The following is a 20,362-nucleotide window of genomic DNA, read 5'->3' on the forward strand; positions in this document are numbered from 1 at the left end:
ACTATTCGAATTAATTAGCTTGTTTTTGCTGCTATAGGGTGGGGTCCATGATCGACATGATTACCGAAAATTAGCTAGCCTTCCTCACTTGAAATTAACTCTGTAAACACAATTATCCATTAATTATTCCATCTAACCCCAAATGGGTGGTGCCAACATAGTAAAGACAAGTAATGATTGATGACAGCCACGTATTTCCGTGCCGATGTATAAAAATGCAAGGGCAGAAATAAAATTGATTTTCACTGGTTGCTTTCAGATGGTGTTGATGTGATGGATAGTGTTTTTTCTTAAAAAAAAATACATTAAAATATTTTTTTTAATTTTTAAAATTTATTTTTAATAATATTAAATTTTTTTTTAAAAACTAATAATTTATAGTATTTTTTTTTTTGACGAAACGGTAGTGGCACCGCTATGCCAAACATATTGTTTAATAAGAATTTTTTATTATTACTGAAAATATATTAAAATAATATTTTTTTATTTTAATTCTTAATATTAATATATTAAAATTAAATTAAAAAATTACATCTAAAACATATCAATTTAATGTTTCTTATGAAAACAAAATAAATAGTTTAAAAAGCATTAAAAAAAAACAAATTAAACATGACATTTATATATGTTCTAAGAAACAATATGACAGGATTAATCATCAGAATTTAGCAAATATTCTTAAAGAAAGTAACTTTTATGAATATGCAAATATATGTTTCGATTGAAAATGTATTTTTTTATATTAATACATCAAAATTATTAAAAAGTACATTAAAATATTAATTTAATATTTTTTAAATAAAAAATAGTTTAAAAAATACTTTGAAAAATAATTACAATTACAAAAACTGTTTTTTAAAGTTTTTTCCATTAGAAAATATATTAAAATAATATTTTTTTTATTTTTAAAAGTTATTTTTATATCAGTACAATAAATATAAAAAGAATTAAAAAAAATCAAATTTTAACTAAATCCTGTTTAGAAATTAGAAATAACAAACATGACCTATTAAAGAACTCTAAAACGCGTGGGTTTTTCACTGTAGCAGCAGGTTTTTTTTTTTTTTTTTCGCTTTTGTTTCTTCTGTTTTTTACATATAATGTATCACTGTGCACACAGTGCACAGTGAAACACTTTACTTTTTCTTTTTTTTTTCGTTTTTGTTTTTCTTTTTTTTTTCGCCTATGGTTTTTTTTCTTTGTGTTTTTTTTTCTTTTAATGAATTTTTTTTTTGTTTAATTTAGTTTGTTAATGTGAATTTTTTTTATTTAGTTATCATATTTTTATTATACGGATCTCGGGAATTTTTTTTTTGTTTTTTTCCTTTTTAATCAATTTTTTTTGTTTGACTCATCGATTTTTTTTTCTATTTAGTTATCAAACTTTCATGACGCGAATCCCAGGTTTGACGGGTTAACCTGATTTGACGGGTTAACTCAGTTGATTCAGATTTTTTTTTTCTCATTGGTAATATGCTTATGTCTTTTGTTTGTTTTTGTTTTTTTTAATTAATTTTTTTCGTTTAGTTTAGGTTGTTAATGTTCACATTTTTTTCTATTTCTTTTAATGAATTTTTTTTTGTTTAATTTAGTTTGTTAATGTGAAAAAAAAAATTTATTTAGTTATCATACTTTCATGACACGGATCTCGGGTTTGACGGGTTAACCTGGTTTAACGAGTTAACCTGAATTTTTTTTTGTTTTTTTCCTTTTTAATCATTTTTTTTTCATTTAGTTTAGTTTGTTAATTTTTTTTCGTTTGACCCATCGATTTTTTTTCCTATTTAGTTATCAAACTTTCATGACGCGAATCTCAGGTTTGACGGGTTAACTTGATTTGATGGGTTAACTCAGTTGATTCAGATTTTTTTTCTTTTTCCTCATTAGTAACAGGCTTATGTCTTTTGTTTGTTTTTGTTTTTTATTATTTTTAATTAATTTTTTTCGTTTAGTTTAGGTTGTTAATGTTCAATTTTTTTTTTCTATTTAGTTATCAGACTTTCATGACACGGATCCCGGGTTTGACAGGTAACCTGGTTTGACGGGTTAGCCCGGTTAATTCTGGGTTAACCCATCAATTTTTTTTTTCTATTTAGTTATCAAACTTTCACGACACGAATCCAAGGTTTGACAGGTTTACCCAGTTAATTCAGATTTTTTTTCTTTTTCTTCATTAGTTTTTTTCTTTCTATTGGTTTTTTTTAATTAATTTATTTAATTATCATATTTTTATGACATGACTTTGTAGCCAGATCCACATCCAAGGCTATTGGGTCTGATATTAGAGCGAGACCTAGACCTACTGGGTCATACAAGTTTAATATTATTATTATTATTATTATTATAAATATTACTTTTGGGTCAGACATTATAACCAAACTCAAAATTCTTGGATATAGCTTTGCAGAAAGACCTAACACTTTTAAATCTTAAATTTTTTTTATATTTTTTATATAAAAAAATTAAACTGCGACATCGCGTGGTTTACGTGACTATTACATAGCCATAACTCGTGTTAAAAAATAAAATAAAAAATGAACCAACTTGGGGGCACTGTCACACTTTTTAATTCTCAATATTGTCGTTATCCTCTACGAACATTATGTTCTCTAAAGTGATGGAAATATCCACGAACATATCTCTCCCCTTCGCTCTTTTGACACGTCAAATAATCCTCCTCCTCAACCTTGAATCTCCTTCTGCTTCTTCATGGAAGATCAATCACAACCTTCTCCACCGCCACCGCTACCACAACCACCACCACCACTTAAAACCTACAAAATTACAGCCTCATCAATCTCCTATGTTAAATCCACCACAACTTCCAACAGCATTATTGCACCATTCCTCCTCTTCAAACAATGCACTACAACCCCACCGAGTTACATCCTCAAGGAAGTGTCTCTCACAGCCTATCCATCTCAAATCCTTGCCGTTGTTGGCCCAAGTGGAGCTGGAAAATCCACTCTTTTAGACATTTTAGCTGCCAGAACTTCACCAACAAGTGGCATTCTCCTTCTCAACTCAACCCCTATCAATCCTTCTTCATTTCGCAAGCTGTCAGCTTATGTCCCTCAACATGATGCATGCCTCCAATTGCTTACTGTATCTGAAACATTCACCTTTGCTGCTCGCCTTCTCAACCCAAAATCATCACAAATCGCCACCATCGTTGAGTCTCTTCTCAACGAGCTAAACCTGACACACTTGGCTAATGCAAGGTTAGCTCATGGACTATCCGGTGGGGAACGGAGGCGTGTTTCAATAGGGCTAAGCCTCCTTCATGACCCAGGTATCTTACTCCTTGATGAACCCACTTCAGGACTCGATAGCAAATCAGCTCTTAATGTGATGCAAACCCTCAAATCCATTGCTACTTCACGTTATAGAACTGTGATTTTGTCCATTCATCAACCAAGCTTCAATATCCTTTCTACTATCGACAAAATACTTTTGTTGAATAAAGGAACTGTGGTTCACCATGGTAGCCTTTCTTCATTGGAAAGTTTCTTGCTATCTAATGGCTTCACTGTCCCTCCACAGCTCAACGCCCTTGAATATGCCATGGAAATTCTAAACCAGCTTCAGGAGAGTAAACCCAACACACCACCATCACTACCTCCATCACCAGACAATTCTACAATCTCCCCTTCTGATAATAAAGCAAGAAGTATCAGAAACAAGATTTCAAGACTCCATGAAATCTGTGTTCTATATAGTAGGTTTTGGAAGATTATTTATAGAACAAGGCAGCTATTGTTGACAAATACATTAGAAGCACTTATTGTTGGTCTTGTTCTAGGAACCATTTACATCAACATTGGATATGGCAAGCAAGGTATTGAAAAAAGGTTTGGTCTCTTTGCTTTCACTCTCACTTTCCTTCTCTCTTCCACTACTGAAACACTCCCAATCTTCATCAATGAAAGGCCAATTCTACTAAGAGAAACATCAAGTGGGCTTTATAGACTATCATCTTATCTCATAGCAAACACTCTTGTTTTCTTGCCATACTTGCTTGCAATTGCCATCATTTACTCAGTCTCGATTTATTTCGTGGTGGGTCTTTGTGGTACCTGGCAGGCTTTTGCTTACTTTGTTTTGGTCATTTGGGTCATTGTCTTGATGGGAAACTCATTTGTATTATTCTTGAGCTCTCTTGCACCAAACTACATAGCAGGAACTTCTTTGGTGACAATACTTCTTGGTGGGTTCTTTCTCTTCTCTGGCTACTTCATTTCACAGGATAGCATGCCCAAGTACTGGCTCTTCATGCACTTCTTTTCCATGTACAAGTATGCCCTTGATGCACTACTCATAAATGAGTATTCTTGCCTTGTAAACAAGTGCTTCTTGTGGTACCAAGAGAACAGCACTTGCATGGTGACTGGCGGTGATGTGCTGCAGAAGAGAGGGCTCCATGAGAGGCAAAGATGGACAAACATCTACATTTTGCTTGGGTTTTTTGTGTTCTATCGCGTGCTTTGTTTGCTGGTTTTGATCAGAAGGGTTTCAAGATCAAAAAAATAAAGGCAAATCTAGCTTATATGTTTAATTAACAAACTTCTCACTTTCTTCCATGTATTATTGTAATTTTCTTTTATCTGTTTGTTGAAAATGAAGCTCCTGTGATGACTTCTTCTGCTTCACTTGGTTTGCCATAACAAAAGAAGAAAATGACATCGCGAGGAAGCAAGTTCAAATATTCTTGATGATTTTATTCTCTGTAATTAATCATCTATGTTGCCCTATGTCTTTTGTTGCAAGAAATTAAATCCACAAAAAAGAAAAGCATGGTTTGGTTTGGAGCTATCACATTCATGAGTGGTCTATAATATTTATTCTCGAGAGCTAGATTAACCATATATGCCTCTAGTTTCATGATATGTGCCTGTTATCAACTGTAATGATGGGATAACTTGTGGGAATTCATCTGAATTTGACAATTGTGAATTAAATCACGATTACATACAACAGAAACGATTGATGTAGCAACTTGTGCTTTTCAAATTAATTTTACACATCCGACATTAAGATCCAAATTCATGTACTTTTAATATGTTTTTCCCTGAAGCAAACACCATGACCAGCTTCTCCTTTGTTTGTTTTTTTTTGCGCATTTTTACCTAGAGATCCATATGTCATGGTTCATATATCTTGATTTGACGATCATATGACTGAAAGGATTGCTGGCCCACATATATGTCACGGGTCTCTATCTATTTTGATGCATGGAGGGAGTGAAAAATCCAAGATATGTGTCATCCTCAATGTAGTGCTTTTTTATGTGCAGTGAACTGTTGTCGGGTGCTGATTTTGCCTCATTTTGTCTTCTTCCTTGGGCTTCGAATCAGTGCATGTTCACGGGACTCCCTTTGCTCTCCATTCTTGGTCACGCGTGAACCTTGTCTTTGGTTCTCTATTGTGAACCCTAGTGTACACTCTCAACACCCTTTTTTTGTCCTCCTCATTTCTTTCTAAATTTTGAAATTTCAATTATTTATACCCAAAGTTTCCTGTTTGATGCGCATATATATATAAATTTATTGGATCGATTAAGTAGAAAAATGAATAATCCTGCAGATTTCTCTATGATCAGATGATGTGGTATATTTTTTGAGTTTTGATCAATCAATTAAGGACATGGATTTGCGTTTTTATTTACTTTCTAAAAAAAAAATATATGTAAGAGAACCTGATAGAAAAAACATGTAATGAATGACCCAAAGACATTAATAATTCATGTAAGAGAACTTGAGAAAAAACATGTAATGGAACAATATTCATTCAGAATTTAAAATCTTTAATAATTCAATATACGAAATTATTGCCTCATCAGCATTCACAATGTTAACAGTTAATGGATAACTCAATACCCACTTAACACACACGCACACACGCACACACACACACATATATATATACACTAACCATGCATGCATTATCTTTTAGCTTGACCGCAAATGTCATGCTGATTTATAATTCTTTCAAATCAATTAGGTTAAAAAATAAAGTTAGACATTACTCTTTAGCCTTCCTTTCCTATTCCGAACTTAGTTGTTTTTTAAAATATATTTTATTATTATTAATTTTTTTTTTCTTAACATCAAAACAATTTAAAAACAAAAAATAATTTTTTTTTCAAAAATTAGCAAAACAATAGTTCAACTACTACTCCAAAAATACTGTTTTTATTTTTTACCTAATATGTAAGGTTGCGTTTATTTTCCGCTAGTTTTTGTGTTTGCGGTGAAACAATGCAACAAGGTGTTTGATAACACACTAAATTGCGTTTTATGTGGCGGGATCCACTATAAAAATTGAGTTTGAAACAAAGTTTTTGTAAAGCAGTTTTCACATATTTTTTTAACTGAGTTTTGTAAAAATTCCTTCTTATTTGTTTTTGCGTTTCAAAAGCGCTTTTGAAAAAAATTAATTTTTCAGTTCATGTATTTTACTACACATAAACTTCAACCATAATTTTTACCAAACACGTATCTAAATCCAACTAATTACAGCTAACTGTACTTTTTTAAAATTTATTTTTTTCAAATCACAACCACAAAAAATGACCTGAGCGAACCCGGACGAGACCCGGTTTTGTTTTTCAAATGTGGTTTTGCTCTTATACCCCTTTTTTTTCATATTTTTCTAATTGGTTATTAACATTTTTTAAAGTTCACTATATAAATATTAGAAAAATATTTTATTTTTTTAATGTGATATTTAAAACCCTTTAGTATATATACTCTATGTTCCCAAGAAAAAAATTATTTCTTGAATGTGAGATTTGAAACCCTTTCGTATATATACTATATGTTCACTAGAAAAAATTTATGTTTTTTCAATGTGAGATAAAAAACATTTTGGTTTAAATACTTCAACTTAAAAGGATAACATAATATCTTTTCAATGTGAGATTTGAAGCCCTTTATTATATATATTCTATGTTTCCAAGAAAAAAGTTATTTTTTCAATGTGGTATTTGAAGCCCTTTCGTATATATACTCTATGTTCACAAGAAAAAAAAATTATGTTTTTTCAATGTGGGATTTGTAACTCTTTAATATATATACTTTATGTTTCCAAGAAAAAATTATTTTTTCATTGTAGGATTTAAAACCATCTTGTATATATACTCTATGTTCACAAGAAAAAAATTATGTTTTTTCAATGTGGAATAAAAAACTTTTTGGTTTAAATACTTCAACATAAAAAGGATAACATAATATCTTTTCAATGTAGAATTTTAAGCCCTTTAGTATATATACTTTATGTTCACAAGAAAAAGTAATGTTTTTTAAATGTAGGATAAGTTTTTTAAAAAAATATTACTTTAAACTTCATTATTACAACATGTATAGCCTATATTCACATGGATTTTTTCTTAATTTTTTCATATGAAATACAACATGGTTGGATTGAAAGTCAGAAAATCAAAGTGAAAATAACAAGTTAAATAGGTGGTGAATTCAAATTTCATACAAAAATTTTTATTTTAGTCCCTTATCTTTTTTGGTTTATAGATGATCGACCCCTTTAGTTTTCAGAAATTCAATTTTGATATCGAAGTTTATTCCCCCTATTTTTCAATCCTTTTACATGAAAGGGGAGAGAGGTTCGCCCATTTGAATAAGAAAAGAAAAAACAGGCTCAAGTGTGAAAGCCTGGGCTGTTCCTTTTAGAGGCCTAGTGTGCTGAGCCATTGGCTAGCTTTGTGGGGTTTTTTACCCCATTTTAGACACTGAAAAAAATTAACCCTGTTAATTTCATAACCCGAATTGTAAGTTCGATAAGTTAAGTCACAACATTCAGTCTCTTGTTTTTTTTGCTTAATGCATTTTTAGGACCTCAATTGTTTTTTTTTTTTTTAACATTTTCACCCTTATTATCGATGATCTATTTTATAACTACCTAAAAATTTAAAACAGAACAATCTCACCCTTTATTATCAACGATTTGCTTTTGTTGTCTCCAGTCCCAGACACCTTTAATTTTTTTTCTTTTTAAAAAATATTTCATTAAAAAATATCACATTCGCTTTATTTTCATGTAATTCTATTAAATGAAACTAATCTATGGAATAAACAATTATTGAATCCGATGACGTGCATGATTGGCATGAAAAGTTTGGTTAGTTGACTCAAGTTCACTTATTTTTTTTAAAAAATAATTTTTTTATTTTGTGCTTCAACATTAAACTAACTCAAGATTTAAGTTCTCAACTTGTTTTTCTCAAGATTATCCTGGAACTTTCATGTGTCAACCAGAATAACCTAGGTTGATCCAATGTGTTTACTTCTTAATGTTAGATAAAAATATCGTTTAATATGCAACTAATTTTATATTAATTAATAAAATATTTTAATTTTCTTAAAAGACACATTAGCAATGCCTATATTTTTTTTGTTTGATCATGTTTTCTTTTGCGTGGCACGAGCTAATGGGCTAGCCTAGGGGCCATTTTCACAGTGCATTTTCAAAGGTGAACGACAAAATTGACCATGATCAATCTATAAATAACATTTGTTCCCATCTTAAAAGATAATTTTACCCCAATACCAAGACAATTGTTAAGAATAATGAAAGGCAAAATGGTCATTACTCCTTTTGAATCCACAATAATTCTCTTCACATGCTATAGAAAAAAACTGAGTACTTTTAGTTTTTTTTTTTGTAATATACCTAAATATAAGGTATTATAATATTTGTCAATAATTGATTGTAATTCGGATCATAAAAAAAATATAGATGTTTCAACTATTTTTTAACTCAATATTACACTCGGAACTGATTTTTATTCCAAAGCCGATTAATTATAATAGTATCACCTGATATGATTTTAGTATGCTTGCGCATGATATTTTTTAAAATTGCTTTCAATTGAAGTAATATATATAATATTAGTATATTAAAAATATTAAAAAAAACAATTTAATACATTTTTTTTACTGTAAAAAGCCATTTGAAATACAGGCAGTAATCGACTGGAAAAACAAACACTCACTGATTGCTCTGTTTGGTAATACGGCGGTAATAAATTGCTTGCTAGCATGTTTTTTAAGTTGTTTTTTTTTTGTTTGAAAGAAATATAAATTAATTTTTTAATGTCTATTTTAATAATTTCAATATATTAATTTTAAAAATTAAAAAAAAACCTAAATAAACATAATCTTGATATGTTTTAATTAAAAGATATTTTCATAAAAATATCATGCAATATGCAATCCATTATCAAATAAAACAGATTATATATTAATGCTGAGGGGTGTGGATCAACTGGTCAAATTTTGAGTTTACTTTCTAGAGATCACTCGTTCGAGTGTCAGAAACTCAGGGCCATTAAAAGCTTACATGGTCGTTAACTTCAGAGCCTCAGAGGATGAGTTGAGGTGCGCCTTAGCTGGCCTGAACATCCATAATTACACACAAAAAAAAAAGATTATATATTCATTACAATAAATAGCAAATAACTAGTTAGGTGGCTCGCGCTATGTCGCGAGCTCACCTTTTATTTTCTTAAAAAGTTTATTTTAGGCCTTGTACAGTCAATGACCCAAGGTTATTTTGGGTTCTGCAGCATACGAGGCCTAAGGATAGTTGGGTCTTGGCGTGCCCAAGCGCCACATGTGCATTGGGGAGTGTAAAGCTCCCAGGCAGGCAACCCAAGCACCACTTGTGCGCAGGAGTGTGCCTAGCATAGGGGTAGGAGCCCAAGCGTCAAGTGTCCTCAAGTGAGTTGCGGGCATGGCTTACGCGCAACACAACCCATGCGCCACGTGTGCGCTGCGGTGTGCCAAGCACTGAGGCTGGAGCCCTAGCGCCACTTGTGCGCTTTGTCTGCCAGCACACAAGCAGCAGCCCAAGCGCCACGTGTCCTCACATAATTTTTCTTCGATAGTAATAACAGTTTTTTAAAATTTGATAATAATAATAATAATAATAATAATAATAATAATAATTTTTAGTTTTACCTTTTATATCAAATCTATGGTTGTTTTTCAATATTAGGAATAATTTTTTTCTAATAGAGTAATTATTTTATTAATAATATTAATTATTATAAAAATAATAATATTTATAATACAAATAATACTATTTTTAATTCCAAGAATATTTAGAACGCAAATAATAATATTTTTTATATTAAAATTTTGAATTCTTATAAAAATAAAAATATTATAACACAAATAAAAATATCTTTGATATGAATATGTTGAATTATAAGAAAAATAATAATATTTAGAACACAAATAATAATATTTTGATATGAATACTTGAATAATAAGAAAAATAATAATATTTTTTAGATGAATACTTTGTATTATAAGAAAAATAATAATATATACAACGCAAATTATAATATTTTTTATATTAATACCTCAAATTGTTCAATATTTTTAATAATACTACGCTGCGGGCTCAATTTTTATTTTAATAAAAAATACCTTAAAAATTTATAATTTAAATGATAATATGTTTTCAATATTAATAGTAGTATTTTCTTTGAAATTTATTAATTATTTTATTAGTAATATTAATTATAATAAAATTAATAATATTTTTGAAACAAATAATAATATTTAGAATCCTAGGACCCATGAACATTGGGTTTTGATGGAGGTCTAGGGGTGTTCAAAAAAACCGATAAACCGAGTAAAGTGAGAAAACAAAAAAAAAACCGAAAAAACCAAACCGAGCAAAAAAACCGATTAAACTGATTAAAATATTTAGAAAAAATCTCGATTCGGTTTTCGATTTTGTAATGCAGAAATCAGTTAAACCGGACCGAACCGAACCGGTTCTAAAAAATAAACAAATCTTTGTGCCAGCAACCTAATCCTAGCACGTGCGGCCACCTCCTCTCATTAGACTCTCAAACACATACACGAGATAGCCAAAGACATGCCAACTCCAAGCATCAGCTGAAATTTGAAACCAATCAAGCCTCTCAAGTCTCAACAATAGATCAACGACTAAACGTGTTGGTGATTCAAGAAGAAAGTGCCTTTTTTTCATAGCAAAAGGAGGGCTTAGGCAACTATTTCCGGCAGGGAAGCCGGGAGCGAAAGCCAATAGGCGAGGGTTTTGAATTCCAAAGTCTCAACCGTAAGGGAACGAACTACATAGGATTCTCTAGCTTTTGATCTTAGAAGGCGACCCAAGGGAGGGCTGTGACTTATACGAGTGACCACCCCTCCCGCTATGGTCAAGCTGCTTCGCCCCTCTCCTGACAAGGTCGGTCTCCAAAGACCCTATGTTCATCTCTGTTTTATAATAATTCTTGAAAAACACTTTTGAAAAAAAAAAAGATCTCTTTCAGATTTTTGCCGGATCGCCCTAGTTTTGGGTTGACCATGCCGGGTGACTGGTTTACTTCTGGTCAATTGCAGACTTAGATTTTGAATGAAACAGACCCAATAACGTTGTTGGGCCTGGCCTCCTAGCAAGACCCAAATATATTAAAATAATATATTTTTTATTTTTTTTAAATTATTTTTGATATTAAAACATTAAAATAATTCAAAAAACAAAAAAAAATATATTAAAAAAAAAACAAAAAAACTTAAAACTTTTAAAAATATATAATTTTAATAGCGTTCCCGTGCTTTACTTGATCGGAAGATAACATTAACGAACACGGTTCATAAAATGTTAAAGAATTGCTCTCAATTCAAAATATTAGAGTGGTTGGTTAGGTAATTTTTAAACCTTTTCTCCACATTTATATATTCAATAAATACATGGTATGTCATTCCAGGCGGATAGTCCTATATCCGATATGAATCCAATAATAACAATATCTGTGTCATTCTGACGTGTTGTGCTTAATAATTCCAAGGGTGTCGAAAGCTCGTCACCCATTGCTTTATTTTTTTCTTTAATTAAATTTTCTTTAATATTTATTAGCTTAATAGTTCTCTCTTGAATACTGCTCGAGTGCTAATTAAGTTAATCCAGCATTTAAGAGAATTAAAAGTTGCAGCTCAGTGAAGAAAGGACGTCGAGATTTGGTAGACAGTTCAAATGTCATACTTAATTAAGAAGGGGGTAATAATTATGTTATTTAATCTTGATTGATATTTAAATTTATCTAAAAATAAATAATCTTATTGTGGAATAAAATAAGAAAAATAATAAATCAACTTTCAAATCACTCTAGCAAGGGGAAAAAAAGAAAACAACGCTCACAGGGCTGTAATTTTCATACCCATGAATCAAAGCGTGAAGAGATGAGCACTGTAATTTTCATACCCATGGTCACTTTTAGATGGGACTGGTTTCAACCCCTCTCTATCTAACAATTAATTCACTATTTATTGACACTATATTCTTCAAGAAATTTAAAAGCGACTGGTTTCAACCCCTCTCTATCTAACAATTTTAGATGGGGACTGGTTTCAACCCCTCTTGCGGGTTTTGGTAAAGTTAGGCTTGCTTGTTGTTCTTTAGGATAGATGGGTCATATAAAAATATGTTAATAATGTTTTTTTAGTTTTTAAAAATTATTTTTGAGATCAGTACATTAAAATGATTAAATACTCTCTCATAAATTATTGTGAATTGAAACAGTTAGTTTTTTAAAAAATTTAATTTAGTCCTTGAGAACATCATCGTCTACACATATTCAGGCCATTAAAACAATTGGAATCAGTGTCAATGGGTTACACTCGATTAAAGGAGTCTTACGAAGATTGCTTTAAGCCTTGATATTGCCTAAAAAACATATCCAAGTCGAGGACGAGAGAACTTATTTGGTTTCATTTTGTGATTTGAGTTGTTTTTTAGGTTGCCAAATTGGTTTTTACATGTTATAAGATTGGTTTTTAGGTGTTCTTGGCTTTAAATGGGTTGAAAAAATGGTTTTGTTGGGGTTAAAAACTATAGCCTTGATTTTTCGGTCACCATAATGGTGGCCATCATCTAGGCTGGAAGACAAGGTGTCGTCTGCATTTGCGGGTGACGCGTCATCTCTAAATTTCAAAAGAAAAAAGTAAAAAAAGACGAATGTCAGGTTGTTCACTCATTTGAATAAGAAAAGAAATGAAAAAAACAGGCTCAATTGTGCGGACTTGGGTTGTTCTTTTTAGAGGCCCAATGATGTGCATAACTTTCTTCACAAATTTGTATGGTTGACTCAAGTTCACTATCTTTTTAATCAAATGTTGTATTTTACCGATTTCATCTTTCAACATTGAGTTAATTCGGGATTGAGCATTTCAAAATTTTTTATCAAGATTATCCCTACGAGTTTAGCATGTCTACCCAAGTTAACCTAGGTGGATTAAATGTTTTTTCATCTCAGTATTATATCAAAATATCATTCAATTTATTGTTAAAATCAATTTCATTTTTTAGAAGACATGTTATCAATGGCTAAATATTCTTATTTGCCCTCAAAAGAAATTTTATTATGCTCCGCGACGTAGCACAATGTATATTAGTAAATTCACTCGCGCTCCGCTGCGGGCCAGACTATTTTTTTCTTAAATTAAAAAAACGTTGAGTTTGAAGATTTTTTGACAGTATTATTAAATCCAATCAAGCAGTTTGATCTTGAAACCTACCAACCCGGCTACTTGCCTAGCTCGAGTTTTGAATTACAACGCATGAGAGCTGATCCAAAGTGAATTATTCAATTTAATGGGTCCAAAGACAACTTAGATAACTAATAAAAACATGACATAACTTTTAAATAAACTTTAAGATGATATTTTTTTTATTGAGACGATTCCAGATTGAATCAACATCGGTCACCCTACGACCTAGGTCATGGATTTCAATGAGTTTAATGACTTTGTTATTTTTATAAATTATTTTTATTTATTTATATGATAACATTATATACTTTCAAAATCTAGCATCAACCCTAAAAAAAAAAACATTTATTTGTGATATTGATAACCCTATAGAAAGTTGAAAAAAAAACCATGAATTCCATTTATCAATCAATCCAATATTGATAAGAGTGATATAAAAAAAATGAATTAGAAAATTAAGGGACCAGAAAAAAAAAAAAAAAAAAAAAAAACATAGCAGGTTTGATAGGTAAACCAACTAAGCCTGTGAATTGGGTAACCCAAGTCAACACATCAAACCCACAAACCGGGTGATGGACTCTTTTGGGATTAATAACTTGTTTTTTTTTTTCTAAATTATTGTTTATTTAATTATATGATAACAAAAATAAACGATCGCAAAATCGAGCATCAAACCAACACTGAGATTTTTTTTTAAGATTATGATAGCCTTATAGAAAATAAAACGAAACAAATTATGAAACTCAATTTTTAATCAGTCTAATATCAAAGGATGATATTGAAATAAATAAATTTATATATATAAAAAAAGTTAAACTCGCCATACACGTCAACAGGCTTATAAACTTTCTAAAACTTAATAACATGTTTTTTTTTACAAAACTATTTTTTTAACTATATGATAAAAATAAAAATAAATCACCACATAATCAAGTTCATTTTGAAGAGAAAAAAGAAGAAGAAGAAAAAGTACCCTGCTAAACCCGCAAAGAGGGGCAACCAAGGTTATCTCACCAAACTCGCAAATCAGGTTATTGACACCATAAATATTAATAACCTAGTTTTTTAAAAAATTATTTTTTATTTAACTATTTTTTTCAAATAGATCATACCGTAATGCTGAAGTATTTTTTTTTTATACAAACTCGATGTTAAATTTTTTTTTTATATTGCAATAACCATATAAAGACAAATTAAAATAAATTATCTATTTTAAATCCCCATAAACAAATCATATCAATACTAAATTAAAAAAATCGCTAACAAAAAAAAAGAGTCAAAATGTAAAATTAAAAAAAAAAACCAAAACTGTAAATTATATTGTAATCCATATACTAACAGTGTACGATATGTTTTTTGCAATAAAAGAATTATAATGAAATTCACGAAACGACAACAAAAATTAAGCTTCAATCTCAGACTAGTTGGAATCCTCTGTATAGATCCTTAATTTTACTTCACTGTATTCTACTTGATTATACATTAAATATTCCGGTTCAACATCAAAGAAAATATTGGGATTGAGGCTACCATTGCCAAATAATTTCTTTATTCATCAGTACTGAGGCTTCATAAAAACTGGATTTAAGATAAAATAATTAATTAAGTTGGAGTCCGGTTGATCAATTATATTAAGTAATACTGTAAAAAGAGAGGGGAAAATATTGTTCTCACATCACTTTGTTCAACAAAAAAATAAATCACTGTGGACAGTGATTTGTTTTTTTTGTTTAGTCCTTGAACTTTTCAGATTATAAGTTTTCAGTCTCTAATAATTTATGAAATTTAATTTTAATCTTAAACTTAATTTTCTTTATTTTTTTATCCTTAATTTGAGAAAGGAGAGAGAGTGGCTGGGATTTGGTGGTAGAGAGAGAAAGACTCAATTGATACCGATTTTGGCCATCAAAACAAGTGATTTTGGTTTCAATGGATTCCTTTTGATGAGTAAAGTTTAGATAAAGTGTTGTTTTCCCCTAAAACTTGCCTAAAATAGTTGATTTGAATCCAAAAGGAATCTTGATTTTGAGTAAATTGTGGGTTTTGAAGATAATTTTTAAGTTACTAGAGGCTATGAATATATTTTACAAGGTATTTAGGATGTTTTTATGATCTTTTGGGTTAAAATATAGTTAAAAATAGAGTTTTTTTGGTCTAAAGCAGACCAACATGATTTTATGGCTCCCAGAGGTCACCAAAATCTAGGTAGTAGAGACGACATGTCACCTCTAATTGTTTTCAATTCATTAAGGGGTGTTCGACCCTTAATTTTTTTTCAAAAAGGCCTCGACATATGGGCTGCTCCAGGCCCACGTGCGTGGACCTTCCTAGCCCAAGAGACTTGGTCTTTTTGTTTTTTTATCCATTACATTTGTATTTTTTTAATTTCTCTTTTTTATTTTTTTTTAATTTCATTACTTAATATTTGGTTGATTAGTAATTGGGCAGCATAATTTGTTTCGATTTAATTTTTTTACAATCACTTTGATATTTTGCTAGTTTTTAATCTTATAGGTACCTATTTTGTTCAATAATTATTAAATCCAATTAAATTTATGACTCGGGTCATAGGTTTGACTGATTTATTTTGGTTGGGTAGGGATCATGCTTGGTAATTTATTTATTCTTTTTGCATAAATAGTTTTTAATTTATTTAATTAAATGAATGCATGAAGTTTTTAAATTATATTTGAGGTTTATTTATGTATTTGATTTTTATTTAAAAAAACATGTCGTAAAAATTTATATATATATATATATATATATTTTAAATAAAAAAATATTTAATCCATGATGAAAGGTGAATTAAATAACTAGGTTATTATATTTGGCTTTGAAGGTAGCGGTAATGGCAAGGGTGTAAGCTTTTTGAGGGATGAAATTTTTGAAATCACAGAGATTTTGGAATAGTGAAAACATTTAAAAAATTATTCGATTATATATTTATATTTATATATTTAAAATTGAGCTTTTCAACTCATAATTTGTGAGGCATAAAGGCCACATAAACGTCACTAAATAATTATTGATTAACCAAACAGGTGTGGGTGAAAAAGCCTGCCTATAAAATGGCGTTAAAAGATTGATTGAATAATGTTATTATTGGATTCATATCGGATGTAGGACTATCCGCCTGGAATGACATTCCATGTATTTATTGAATATATAAATGTGGAGAAAAGGTTTAAAAATTAACTTTACCTTTTGATATTATGAATTGAGAGCAATTCTTTAACATTTCTTGAACCATGTTCGTTAAAGTTATCTTTCGAGCAAACAAGCACCTGTAACCAAGGGTGGAACCATGAATATTTCCTGTCTTAGGCTATTAAATAAATATATAATTTTTTTAAGATAAATTATTAATTTATGTACATAAATTTTTAAAGTTAACAGTAAAGTTTTAATTCAAATACACTACCTAAAATATTAAAAAATAAATCTGAAAGTACATAAAATTGAAGTGAAAGGAAAAATAAACTCACTATGGAAGTTACATACTTCGATATTTTGTGGAATATAATTCATTTATAATCGAATCTGAATCGATATTGTAACAACCCTTCAACCGGGATATAATTAACAATCACATGTCAACTGAAAAATAATTTATTAAATTTTTTCCCTCTCTCAATTCCTCATTTCTTCACTTGATTCTTTCCTAGGTTAGTGTTTTATAAGTTGGGCTTTGTAAGTTTACAAGGCTATTCTCTCACTTTTCTTATTTTTTTTTCTTGGATTTTTTTTTATGTTTTTCCCTTACTTTTCTTTCGTCTTTTCTTTTTTTTCTTTTCCTATTCTGCTTTTGCCCAATCGACAACATATAAAAGGAAAGAAGAATTGATTTGTTTTATTTTTTAATGGCAAATAACCATTTTACCCTTAATGAGTTGTTTTGTTTTTATTTGACAGTTTTTTTTTGTTAGCACTATCAAACTTTGTTCATCCTAAAATTTTAACTAGACTTTATTCAATTTATTTTAAGATCCCTCGTAAAATTTCATCTCAATCTGATGGTCGGATTGAAAATTACACCTAATAACATAAAACTGGTTAAATTGTGATTTTTTATCAAATTTCTGAATTTCTCTAAAAATTCTGAAATTTTAAATCAAGCTAAAGCATCATATTAGAAGGCTCCATATAAATTTTCAAAAAAATTTGATAACTCAATCGAGAATTGCAAACCTTTTTTACATAAAACTAGTTAAAAATTATTGATAAAATCTTGATCTGGACTAGAATCCACCCAAGCCTTTACATTGCCTCCGCCCTTGCCTGGAACGTTATTGAAATTATATATATATTTTTAAATTTTAAAGTATTTTGTTTAAAATTTTATTTTTATTTTTTGAATTATTTTAATGTTATAATATATTTTGAATTATTAAAAATTATATTATTTTAATATATTTCCACAACCAAAAAAATATTTTAAAAAACAATTATTATTATATTTTCAAATACATTTTTAACATGCTAAGGACCTGCTTCGAACTTCTCCTCCTGCTTCCTTGCTGATAAGATGGGTGTGTGAGATTTCTACTGTACATGAATGTGCTTTGGATCAAAAAACAATTTAGTGTGGACTTACTATACATGCATACATTATAGACCAAGAGACAATTAACTATGGACTTGCATAGTTGCTTTGCTATATAGTAAAATGTATGGAGATTTTTCACTATGGATCAATATACAATTAACTGGATGATATTGTAGCACCCTGGAGGCATTCCTTTCCTGTGTTTCTAGTCAAGAATTGCGGTTGGGGGCGTTGCTCATTTAACTTTTGCCATTAAAATGAGAGCGATGCAGCATCAGAAGTGATAGTAGAGCCGTTGGGTCTGGCTTTGGTAGCCGAGGTTGTTGCAACAGGACCAATTAGCTTTAGGTCTAGCTTCCACCAGAACTCAATGGCATTGGGTCCTGCCAGACCCATTAGTGTTGGGTCCTGCCCCCAGCAGGACCTAAGACGCCTCTTTGTGCCTCTGCACATAGTATATATGTATATCTTCTTCACTACAGTATAACACCACCATTGAATATTAATGAAAGATCATTGATCAATAAGAACAACTGGCTTCCAGACCCAGCAGTCATGCCAATTAAATTTCTTTGTCGTTGTCTTCTTTGATTTAAATTTATTTTTTAAAATAAATTGATGAGATTTTTTTTATATTGTACAAAAGTTGGGTGATGATAATTTTTTTCACGTTTCAGGATGGGTTGAATTTTCTAATTAAATCATGTTTGATTTTGCGTTTCAAAAATTCTTTGAAAATAATTTTTAAATTTTTTTCTTTGCTTCAAATTAATATTTTTGTTATGTTTTGGTTTTATTATTTAAAAAAAATATGTTGAGATTGTGTCAGATTGCGCGGCCAGACCCAAGAAATTTTAAAATTTTTAATTTTTTTTCTTTACTTCAAAATAATATTTTCTTCATGTTTTTGTATTATTTTTTAAATATTTTTTTTTAAAAAAAACATATATGGAGATTGTGTCTGGTTGAGAGGAAAAACTCAAGAAATTGAAAAACTTTTTATTTGTTTTACTTCAAATTAATATTCGTTTGATATTTTTTTTCTTTAATTCAAATTAATTAGATCATGTTTGATTTTGCATTTCAAAAATTCTTTGAAAAAAATTTGACAATTTTTAAGTTTTTTTTCTTTACTTCAAATTAATAAATTTTTAATGTTTTTGTATTATTTTTTTCAAAAAATGCTGGCATTGTGTTTGATTGCGACGCTAGACCCAAGAAATTTTAAAATTTTAATTCTTTTCTTTGTTTTAAAATAATATTTTTTTTTCATGTTGTTATATTTTTTAAAAAATATATTTTTTTAAAAAAGAAAATATTGAGATTGTGTCTAGCTGAGTAAATAATTCTCTAATATTGTCATATTAAAATTGATGGAGCTCTCAATAAATTTTTAATTCACATCATATACTTCATAAAGTTTTGGTATTATATATGAAATTATATATTGGGTGCTAGAAGATATTTTAATTTTATAACATTAGTGTATGAGATTCAAAGTTTTATCAATGTTTTATTGTCTTTAAATTTTTTATACTGTAGTTTTGAATTATATATATTATTAAATACATAAATAAATTATATGTTAAGTCCAACCCCCTGCAGGAACCATTAGGGTTGTGTCCTGCCGGGTGCAGGACCCAACATTGCTTTGGGTACTGACGTGTGCATTATCCAATTGGGTGTTCGGTCCTGCCGGATGTAGGACCCACAATTGCTTTGGATCCTGACGTGTGCAGGACCCAAAATAGCTTTGGATCCTGCCCGGTGCAGGACCCATGTGGGTGTTAGGTCCTGCTAGTGCAACACCCAGCCTCACACACACCATGACCCAATAATTAGAGTCGTGCCACCCAATTCACCAAGACCCAACAACATTGGTCCTCAGAACCAGGATTCGACAGCTTTGGGCCCTGCCTCCCACCTACCATGACCCAACGCCTAATTGGATCTTGCTGCCACCAGGACCCAACAACTTTGGGTCCTGCCTACAACCATGACCCAACACCTAATTCGACCTTTCTGCTACCAGGACCCAACATCTATGAAGCCTTTTCTAACCAGAACCCAACAGCTTGGGCCATGCCCAAAGCAGAACCCAACGCTTTGGGTCCTGCTAGGAGGCCAGGCCCAACAACGTTAGTGGGTCTGTTTCATTCAAAATCTAAGCCTGCAGTTGACCAGGAGTAAACCAGTCAGCCTGCAAGGTCAACCCAAAACTAGGGCGATTCGGCAAAAATCTGAAAGAGACTTTTTTTTTTCAAATGTGTTTTTC

The 20,362-nt window shown here is 30.3% G+C and overlaps 1 protein-coding gene across 1 annotated transcript; it reads left to right on the top strand.

The window, feature by feature from the left end:
- The first annotated feature begins 2,610 nt into the window (after positions 1-2,610).
- LOC18105635 (ABC transporter G family member 4) lies at positions 2,611-4,815 on the top strand. Its single transcript, XM_006374222.3, has one exon. It carries the CDS (start codon positions 2,710-2,712, stop codon positions 4,528-4,530), a length of 1,821 nt encoding a protein of 606 aa, XP_006374284.1. The 5' UTR covers positions 2,611-2,709; the 3' UTR covers positions 4,531-4,815.
- The last annotated feature ends 15,547 nt before the right edge of the window (positions 4,816-20,362 follow it).

The sequence above is a fragment of the Populus trichocarpa genome, chromosome 15 (genome assembly GCF_000002775.5).
Source record: "Populus trichocarpa isolate Nisqually-1 chromosome 15, P.trichocarpa_v4.1, whole genome shotgun sequence".
Classification (NCBI taxonomy): Eukaryota; Viridiplantae; Streptophyta; class Magnoliopsida; order Malpighiales; family Salicaceae; genus Populus; species Populus trichocarpa.